The sequence below is a fragment of the Vombatus ursinus genome, unplaced genomic scaffold (assembly GCF_900497805.2).
Source record: "Vombatus ursinus unplaced genomic scaffold, bare-nosed wombat genome assembly UNPS02014863.1, whole genome shotgun sequence".
NCBI lineage: Eukaryota > Metazoa > Chordata > Mammalia > Diprotodontia > Vombatidae > Vombatus > Vombatus ursinus.
The window spans coordinates 28,500,237-28,510,236 of NW_020954641.1; the positions used below are offsets into that span (position 1 = coordinate 28,500,237).

The 10,000-nt window shown below is 43.6% G+C and overlaps 1 protein-coding gene across 1 annotated transcript in view; it reads right to left on the minus strand.

The window, feature by feature from the left end:
- GRIA1 (glutamate ionotropic receptor AMPA type subunit 1) overlaps window positions 1-10,000 on the minus strand; it is a 343,664-nt gene that overhangs the window by 12,850 nt on the left and 320,814 nt on the right. The window contains exon 15 of the mRNA XM_027841645.1: window positions 1,637-1,771. Coding sequence (XP_027697446.1) covers window positions 1,637-1,771 — 135 coding nt within the window. The remainder of the gene's footprint in view (window positions 1-1,636; window positions 1,772-10,000) is intronic.

Consider the following 10,000-nt stretch of genomic DNA (forward strand, 5'->3'; position numbering starts at 1 on the left):
CTATCTATCTATCTATCTATCTATCTATCTATCTATCTATCTATCTATACAGCTAGTTGGCACAGTGGATAGAGTGTTGGGCCTGGAGTCAGGAAGACCTGAGTTTAAATTTGGCCTCTGACACTTACTAGTTGTGTGACCCTGGGTCACTTAACCCTGTTTGTCTCAGTTTCCTCATCTATAAAATGAGCTTAAGAAGGAAATGGCAAAGCATTCCAATGTCTTTGCCAAGAAAACCCCAAATGGGGTCATGAAGAGTTAGACATGACTGAAAAACAACATAAATATATATATGTGTGTGTGTGTATGTATATATGTGTATACACACACACATATATGTATATTTCCTTCTTAAGAAGATATCATTTTAGGGTACATCCAATTTTAAAAACTATTTGGACTTGTGATTCTCCTAGCGTGGAAAACCCCTCCTTCAACGCACATGAGCAACTCTTAGGGCCACAGAATCAAAGGTTTACCAGAAAGAACTTCTGAGATCATGTCGTTTACTCCTCCCCCCAACCCCTTCATTTTACAGGTGAGGATATAGTCCAAGAGAAGTTAAATGCATTTGCCAAGTATTTAATACTTATTAAGTAAAAGAGCTTGGGTTTGATTTCAGGTCCTCTGCCTCTAAATCTAGCACCATTTCCATGGATGACCTTTCCAAAGGTCTCACAGATATAGGAGGTGTCAGATTGACCACTATGCCGTGCTACCTATATTTGGACCAGTTGGGTACTTGTTAATTGGTTAACTGACATCTTCTATCTTTTCCACTTGTGGCCTTCTTTTTCTATCTTGATGTAACCAGAAAATCCCTAAACTTGGAGTCATTTGACCTGGGGGTTCTGACATAATTTCTTTGAGCTATAGTTTCTTCATCAGGAAAATGGGGGGAGAACAAGAATGACTCAAGGCTGTTGTGAGAAAAGCACCTTGTCTTCTTTTTCTTTTTTTCTTTCTTTCTTTCTTTTTTTTTTTAGGCAATTGGCATTAAGTGACTTGCCCAGGGTCACACAACTAGTAAGTATCAAGTGTTTGGTCTGAGGCTGGATTTGAACTCAGGTCCTCCTGACTCCAGGGTCGGTGCTCTATCCACTGCACCACCTAGCTGCCCCTGCACCTTGTCTTTTAAACCTTATCTCCAGGAGTATACTAGAACCAGCTCAAACTGGCTTGTGAGAGCATTTATGCCACGCAAATTGGCAAATAGTGCAAATCAGGGCTTGATTTGTGGTTTAGTTGATTGTCCTCTAGACTTAAGAAAGTAATGGAGGAAATGTTAATAGTGCAGATTAAAATTAAAAATGTGTTGGGCCTACAATCCCACCCCATCCCCAAGCCGGATGTTGAACCAGCACATCCCTGCTTATAGCAAGCACTATAAAAATGTAAGCTATTATCATCTTCATGGACTATTAATGAAAACAAATGAGATATGATCTATAAAGTGCTTAGCACAGTGTCTGGCAAATAGTAGGAGCTTGATAAATACTTATTCCCTCCCCCAATTTTCCTTCCTTACTACATTCCCATCATCTTTCTAATAAAAGAAATTTCCATTCTTGAAGGCTCCCCTGGGAACCTGGGGACTAGAGAAGGGCTAAGACTAGGCTTGCAAAAGGAATGCCACCTTCATCCGCTTGGATTCGCTACGAGACTTGTAGCAAAACTCGATTAAGGCAACCAGCATGGCCAGTCCAAGGCCTCCAATCAGGATGTAGAACACCCCGGCCACATTGCTGAGGCTCAGAGCACTTGTTTTATCCTAAGAGAAGAAAGGAAGAAGGAACCAGGGAGAGAAAGAAAAAAAGTGAACCAAAGGGCTATTGAAAAACCTTGTAACATACATACATATATAGAGATATACACACACAGGCACTTCACCCCCCACCTCCCCTCTACCCCCACCCTCCTTTAACACACACCATGGTTCTAAAGCATCTTTTATGTTGAGACATTAATGATCTCCTGCATATGTACATGAGGGACTCCTTCTGATTAGATTCAAGGTTTGGATTTGTCCCTAGGCCCCAAATGTCTATTTTCAATTATGGGTGGAAACGCCTTCCCCCATCTCAGTGGCAATGGACTTCAGCCATTGCTGGTCCCTCCCCCCGACTCTTCTTTGGGAATGCTGTTCCCTTTACTCCCAGATTGGATCCCCCGCACCGTCTGTTGCTCAGCAACACATTAGTCCGGCTCTACGTTTGTTTCTCTCAGTATTAGCCTGAGAACTGGTCCTTGGAATCAACTTTCCCCAGATATTGTGTGATCTCAGTTTTTTTCTAAGACAGGGATTGTTCATGAAATAGAGACCCATTGATGTATGCATACATTTTAACTTAGCTTTTGGTGGCTCAGTTTTCAAAAAGGGCTTTAAATAGCAAAATAGCATTGAAGTAGAGAAATTGTTCTATTAAATACCATTAATTAGGTTTAATTGGAGTCATTTTTGTACTTAATATGCTGGTTGAAAACTTGAGGGGGGTAGACCCAAGTGCTGGGATTTTGAGATCTGTATTGTAAGGGACTAAAGACAGTCTTCAGGAATCAGTCTGCGCGGCCAGGGGGCAAGTGTTGCCTAGCCCAATCTTTTGCCACTGGACACAGCACCGGGTAAAAATTCAGCAGGTATGATTGGTTATTCCCATAGATCTGGCATCATTCCTGCATTATGGTGTTTAAAGGTATCCTTGCTAAACCACAGGGGAGGTGCTGCAGAGGACTGGTTTGAGATATACACAGCATTGGGTCAGACCTCTTTGGTGAGTAGAAAAAAAAATCACTCAAAAAGAGAAGCCATGATGGGACAGGCCAAATCAATGAAGACAATTTGGTCCATCAGAGTGACAGATAACTCAAATTTCAACCAAAAATGCCCCCCTCCCCCCTTAAAGATTAATCTAGTGTGATTAGCTTAACAACAAAAACAACAAAATAACCCTGATTATATTATTTCCCCAGGGATGACCTTAGACATAATCTATCTCTGAGAAGCCAAGCAAAATGCACACATCACTTGCACAAATATATCCCTAGATTTGTTAGTGTGTGGGCACTGGGTTTCTGGGTTGGTTGGGCGTTAAGAAACAAAAGAAAACAAACGCAAATCAAAACATTTCTTGTGTTATTCGGTGGGTTATATTATATATATATATATATATATTATGGATTCAGTCATGAATCTTACTTCCCTTTGTATTCCCCCTGACACCTACAAGTTAGGTCCCTATTATGCAGAAGTGACTAGTGCTATGCACTAGTCAGCTAGTGACTTCTGACTTTATTGAACTGGGTGCGTTGTCCTGAGTTCAGCAGGGTTCAGCATTATGACTGCCAACAGCCAAAAATGGCTCCCCAGAATTTCCACTTTCCTAGTCAAGTGGAGGGATTTAAATCCACAGCTCGCTTTGGTACCAAGTGTATACACCTGAGTGACTTTCTTATAATTGCTAAATTAGATGGGGCTGAACATGTGTTATGCTTGGCAAGCCAGAGTCTGGCTTTAAAAAAAAAACAACACATTAATGATTAATCAAAGGGCAGCATTTCTCCTGCTCTACTATAATGGTATTTCCCTCACTGGACAAAGGAAGTATGTCAAAATGAATCCTGGGCCAGCCACCTATATTGTGTAATTGGAAAGATACAAGTGCAGTAGAAAGCATGAGATACTGGGAATCAGATGATGTGGGTTCCAAATGGCTCTACCACTGCCAGTGTAACTTTGAGCAAGTCACTTAATCTTTCCAGGACTCAATTTCCTTATCTGTAAAATGAAGGGATAGAAATAGATAACCTCTGAGGTGCCCTTTTATCCTTTGTCTATGATTCTATAAGATATCTCCCCCATTGTGTATATTCATGCCTGATATTCCATCATTAGAAATTCATTCCTTTAGATCTGAAAGTCTTGGCTCTTTCAACATCCACTGTTAAAATTGGTATTATTTTGAGCAACCAAGGAGGTAGTCTGTTCACGCAGAGGTGGATGGACACATATTGGGTATATTGTGGAGCAGATTCATGGATCATGCATGGAGCCAGGTGGAATGAAGCTTCAGGTCCTTTCCAATTCTTGGGATGCACTGAATATCTCAAGCCCTTATCGGCTAGCACCTCACTGGGGATTAGTTGAAAGCAAACTGCAAATGAGCAAGGGCTTGTGGGAGGAGGATACAAAGTAGGCATCAAAGCAGGGAGTAGGTGCCAGGGAGCAGGAGAGGCACCTGGAAAAGGGTGCCAGAGACAACTTTTGCCAACTCCACAATTATGCTGAGTCTGGCTGAGATGAAGACAGCGAGAGCAGAAGTTGGACTGTTTAGTTTATTTTGTCATTCAAAGTTGTCATGTCTCCGTGTGGTCTTTTCTTAGTATTGGAGTAATGGCACTGGTGGTGGGTGGAAGGATAGTGGGTGCAGCTGTTTTTGTCAGGTTTTTAAAGAATGAAGTCCTTGACTTTCTATGACCATTACCTAGGCTCTGGAATTCCAGGAGGACGGTAGGTAGCAGGTGTGCCAGATGCATGAGACCCAGGGTTACTTCCCTTCATGCTGATGGGCCTTAGTCTCATAAGAAAATCTCATACCAAGTTGATCTTCCCCTTTGAAGTTTCCCTTTGTGGCTCCATCCCTCCCAACTGGGTCAGAGAGGGGGAATCTTGTTTGCATTCCAGACAATGGAGGGTCTTACTCGGCTAGATTGGGAACTCTTAAAGATAAGAGACTTGTTCTCTTCAATTTCTCTCTCATTTTCCCCACTGATCCTGTAGGAAGTTGCTACGCACAGCTCAATTAATATCCCTTATGGTCCTACTTGAGTGAGGTGGGGGCAGATGGAGGGGAGGAGGCCATGTCCTCCACACCTTGAAGAATCAGAGCAGCCATATCCCACATATCTAGAAATGAAAATATGGTCACCAGCAACACTAGAGAATACAATGAAGATCATATTTTATATATCTGGAGAGGGCAACAGGGCCATTTCCTCCTGCAATTATCAGTGAGTATGTACGTGTGTCTATGTGATGGGGAGGAGTCATGCCTGGAGGACCATATCCTCCAGAGCTGGATATTACAGTAGTGGTGGGGTTACATGCTGAGAGATGACGGCAGGGTTGTATCCTCACAGCTGAAGGCAGGAGGGACCTTCCACCTGGAGATGGCAGCTCTGTTACCTCCTGCACATATCTCTTCCTAGAGAACAATGCAGCTGTATCTCCTGTAGCTGGAGAAGTCAGTCTGGGTATAGAGGAGAGGGCATTACACATCTAAGGAGAGGATCTTATGTACCACAGCTAGAAAAGTCAAGTGGACACCACAAAGGTCCATCCAAATGCTTTAGTGTAACTTTGGAAAGCACAGCGATACCATTCCACACTCTTAGCACCAGAGATCCCACTCCTAATCTCCTAGCTAGACCTAGGGCAGTAAGAACCAGAGTAAGCTACAGGGCAGGTCAACTAGGCATGCAAAGAACATCCTTGTCCTGCTGCCAACTATGTCAGTACAACTGAATGGGCATTGTTTCATTCCTGGAGGCTGAGTGCACATCTCTTGTAGGAGGATGTTGGGTATGGAAAAAAAAAAGCAGACACACTCTCTTCTGGCCATCTACATCTAGAAACCATGAGTGTGTGGGGATTAGCCACACTGGATTCTGAGGAATTATAATTTTCCTTTTTTTGGTTATTTATTTTTAGGTGGAAATGAGATTATAGCCTCATATGGTATGTGTCTTGTTCATCTGTGGACCCCTGACCCTCACATATTAGGAGCATGGATGTGACTTCTGCAATTTAGCCTTCTTCCAAGAAGCGATAGGTGTTAGCCACTTTACTATCTGTCTAGGCTGAATGTGGCTGTCTTCTCCAGTGGTGCTAGATGTGGTCCCTGCTACCTTCTCTAGCTGTGTGAGATGTGAACCCCCTCACTGCCTCCTTTAGCTGTGACTTTGCTTTCATATACCTTGTGTTGGAACAGAAATAAATACTTGAAAGTCACTCTTTTTTTTTCTAGAGTTGTAGCTTGCATCTCTGTGTCTCTTTTCCTGCCCTACCTTACCACACACATATGTGTGGGGGCATACGCATGTGCTGGTGTAAACATCCCATATAGCTAACTTCCAGCTAAGCTTTGAAACTGCTGTCACGTCCTTTTAAAAGCCTTTTGGTTATGTCTTGGAGAAGAGGTGGTAGTGGTTTTGAGCTCTTCTTTCTGGGACCCCTTTGTTTAGTCATCCCTAGCCTAGGAGAACTATGCAAGCCCATAGGCTTGTTCCCCCCTCCCCCAAGCCAAGCAGCTTGTTAGTGGGTGTGAAAATGTCACAACTTGTCTCCTGCTGGGGGAAGAGAGGGATAGTATGGAGAAGAGTGACAGGTGAAAAGAAACATAAACCCAGTCTTTCAGAACCCTTGGGTTAGTTGCCATAGTGATGAGCCCCCCCTTCCATCTGTTCTTTTTTAACCCCTTGTATGCTATCCTTGCCTCAGTTTGTTGCCTCCTTCGTAGGGTCTGGAGAGTTCTGGAGGACTAAGAATAGATAGGAATCAGCAGGATAATATGGCTGCCAAAAAGCCAAGGGTGCTCTTAGATTGCACTCACAGTACCAGAGTGGTTCAGAATAAGTGAGGGAGAGTCACATTGCACTTGGCTCTCATCAGAACCAATCCAGAGTCTTGTCTCTAAGTCTGGAATGGCACATTTTGGGCAGGACATTGACAAGATGGAAGAGGTCCAGAGAAAAGTCATCAGGATGGTGAAGGCTTGAAACCATGTCACATTAGTAGCTATTGAAAAAACTAGAGATGTTAACATCTGGAGAAGAGAAGAGTGGGTGGGAGAAAGGGTATGCAGATATAGCTGTCTTGAAGTATTTGAAGGGTTGTCATGTAAAGGAGGAATCAGATGTATTTTGCTTGGCCCTGGAGGGTAGAAACAATGGGGAGAATATGGAGGAAGCAGACTTCAGTTCAAGAGAAGAAAAACTTCCCAACAAGTATAGTTGTTCATAAGTAAAACATGCTATCTTGGAAGACAGTGAGTTCTCGAGCACCAGAGATCTTCAAGCAAATGCTTGGTGTCTGCTTGTTGGGAATGTTGTAGAGATGATTTCTGTTCAATTGGGGTTCAACATCTCTAAGATTCCTTCCAAAATGAGACTATAAACTCCTCAAGGGTAAGGGTTGTGTGCCTCCTATAGGTCTTACTGAGCACATACAGTGGGTATCCAGCAACTACCTCTTCAGCTGAATTGAGATTTGATCCATCTTCTCCCAGAGCCATCAAAAAAAGTAAGCCCCTGGGTTAGGTCGGTATATTCTTCCTTCATCTTGTTTCTTCTTGCTTGTTTTCCAAAGGAAGTGTTATTGGGGTAGATGTCAATAGGAAAAAAGAATTAAGTGTCTGGTTAATTCACAGAGTGGATAATCAGGAATTATATGTAGGTAGGTGGTTCTTCTGGCTGAAAACACAAAAACTGGGTGATAGTATTAAAAGGTGGAAAATGAGTTGCATGTTTGCACCAAATCCAAAAGATAGGCTCCATTTTTTCTGGTGATTGTGAAACAGATTCTCAGAGAGGGCTAATGAACTGAAGGTATCCACTATGGCCCCCAGCTGGACAACTGCCAATGAAGGTCGTGTACTACAGCAATGGAGAGGACACTGGGTTTGGAGTCAGAGGACCTAGATTTGAATCCTGGATTTGCTACTTACTAGTCCCTTCTTCTGTAAATGAGAAGGTTGGAATAAGTGATTTCTAAGATTTTTTCCAGCTCTAAGTCTTATGACCCAATGATTCCTTAAGTGGTCTAAGTTGGGTAGTGCTTCAGGTCACCAGTAAGGGATGGCCCAGATCCAAGGACAGGTGAATAGCCATGAATGAAACAGGAGAATCCATTGTCAGAGCAGAGGATGCCAGAACTAGAAATGGGGTTCAGGTCCAATTCCAGGTCTGCTAAGCCAGAAGGTACCCCAGGCATAGGTATCCCAGGCATGCAACCTAGCAGGAAGCAACTCAATAAAAAAATAGTGGAAGAAATGATGATAAGGAAGGAGCCAGGCATGTGAGGAGAAAGTAGGTTGGGAACATTCATGAAGATCAGACAGGGAAGTCAGGATTGGATCAGGAATCCAATTCATTATCCAGGGTGTCAAAGCTAGAATTAGGAAGAGTGAGAATCAGGATAAGGTCCAAAACTGGTGTCCAGGTGCCACTTAATGGGAGTCAGATCAGTTCAGAGTCACTCAAGGACAGAGTGGAAGGAAGCAGTCTTTCAATTACTTTGTGTACACTAGACTGACTTCCCCATTCTTTGAAGTCTAGGGTGGCCACACCCCACTGGAATGGGTGGCCAGGATTTAAAGGGAGCTGTGTAAGGTGCAACATTATTCTTTGCATTCAGGAGTCACTGGCTTCCCTCTGTCCTCTTGCTGAAGCATACACACACTCAACTTCTGTGTGGCCTTGGCAAAATCACCAGAGCTCCCTGAGACTCAATTTCCCATCTGTAGATGATCCTGATGTCTCTTTCAATTTTAAACCATAGGATCCTCTAAGGATTCCTTTGTGACCTAGTGGTGAAGGCGGCTCAGCGTTTGGCAATGTGGAGAGTCCTTATTTTTCTCGTTCATTCTGAATAGCTCTCAGCCTCCTTTGTATATGCTTCCAGACAAGGGGTTGATAGGAGGCAGAGGTTCATGTCTTTGATATGTTCTTTATAGAATCTACCCCTCTATGGTCACCCAATAAAAATTAGCCAATGCTAATTGAACACTTAATGCTGTTTCATTTCAAATCTAGGCCAGTTCCCCAGCCTACAGATTTTCCCCAAAGAGCCAGCTCCACAAGATGAGAATTGGCCCATTGTACTAATAATTGGCCCATGTAGCCAATGAGAAGAGAGGATTGTGGGGGCGGCTGCTCTCAGCTGTGTGTACTGAGACCTGCTACTGTTGTACAAGGCACCTCAGAACATTCTGCCTGAACATAATGGTAGTGGCAGGAAAGCTAAGGATTGACATGTGGGTCAGGGGAGAACACCCAAGGACCAGAAGGAGACATCAACACAGTTGGAAAGCAGAGATAATTTTTTCTGGGATTGGGCAGTATGCGTGTGTGTGTGTGTGTGTGTGTGTGTGTGTGTGTGTGTGTGTGTGTACTTTTCTTTCCCAGCTGGAGGCAAAGCTAATAATCTCAGGGGTGGTTTCTTCTGAGTGAGGAATGTCTGTCCAGAACATGCACTAAGGCAGCTAGGGGCTTGGGTCTGTGGAAAGTAGGCTGGACCAGGCCAGGCTGGGAGCCTCAGGGAGCTTCCTCCTGGTTTTGATTAAGTCTCTTCCTTTCAGCTCCCAATACTTTGGATGACCATAGGGGTCCCTGGGAGCTTCAGGAATGATATAGGGGATTTATTTTTCCTCTTGGGAGCTTCAAGATGGACAAATAGGGGGTTTAAAATGCGTGTCCGTGGGAGATTCAGAAACAAACAAACCAGGGAATTTTAAAGAAGACCCTTCTGATGTTAGCATCAAGGGCATGTGCTCAGTGTCTGATGGGGACAGCTACATGTATCTTGAAGAACACGTTAGTCCCACGAGATTAACCCTTGGTCCCCACTGAGTCCATGCATATGAAATTGGTCAGTGGCTAACTCTGTAAAATTAAATGAGGAACAGTTGTATAGTATGTGTTTGGAAGCCTTAAGATTTGGTCTGCAAAAAGTTTTCTTTCCCTGTTCACTTCCCTCTGGGCTCTAGTTAGTTGACTAGGGACCTTTGGGAGCATGGGTGCAGGCAGGGTTTGGCCCACTGTCCCAAGGTAGCTGGGACACTGCTTTAATTCCCGGGTTCAGACCCAAAAGAATTGCTCTTCATTTACAGGGGAACTCTCATGCATTGGAAAGAACCATGCAACAAGGACCAAAGAGTTGGCGATTTATGGTCCCTCTATACGCTCTGCTAGGGAAGGAGATTCAGATAGCAGAGGAATGAGTCCA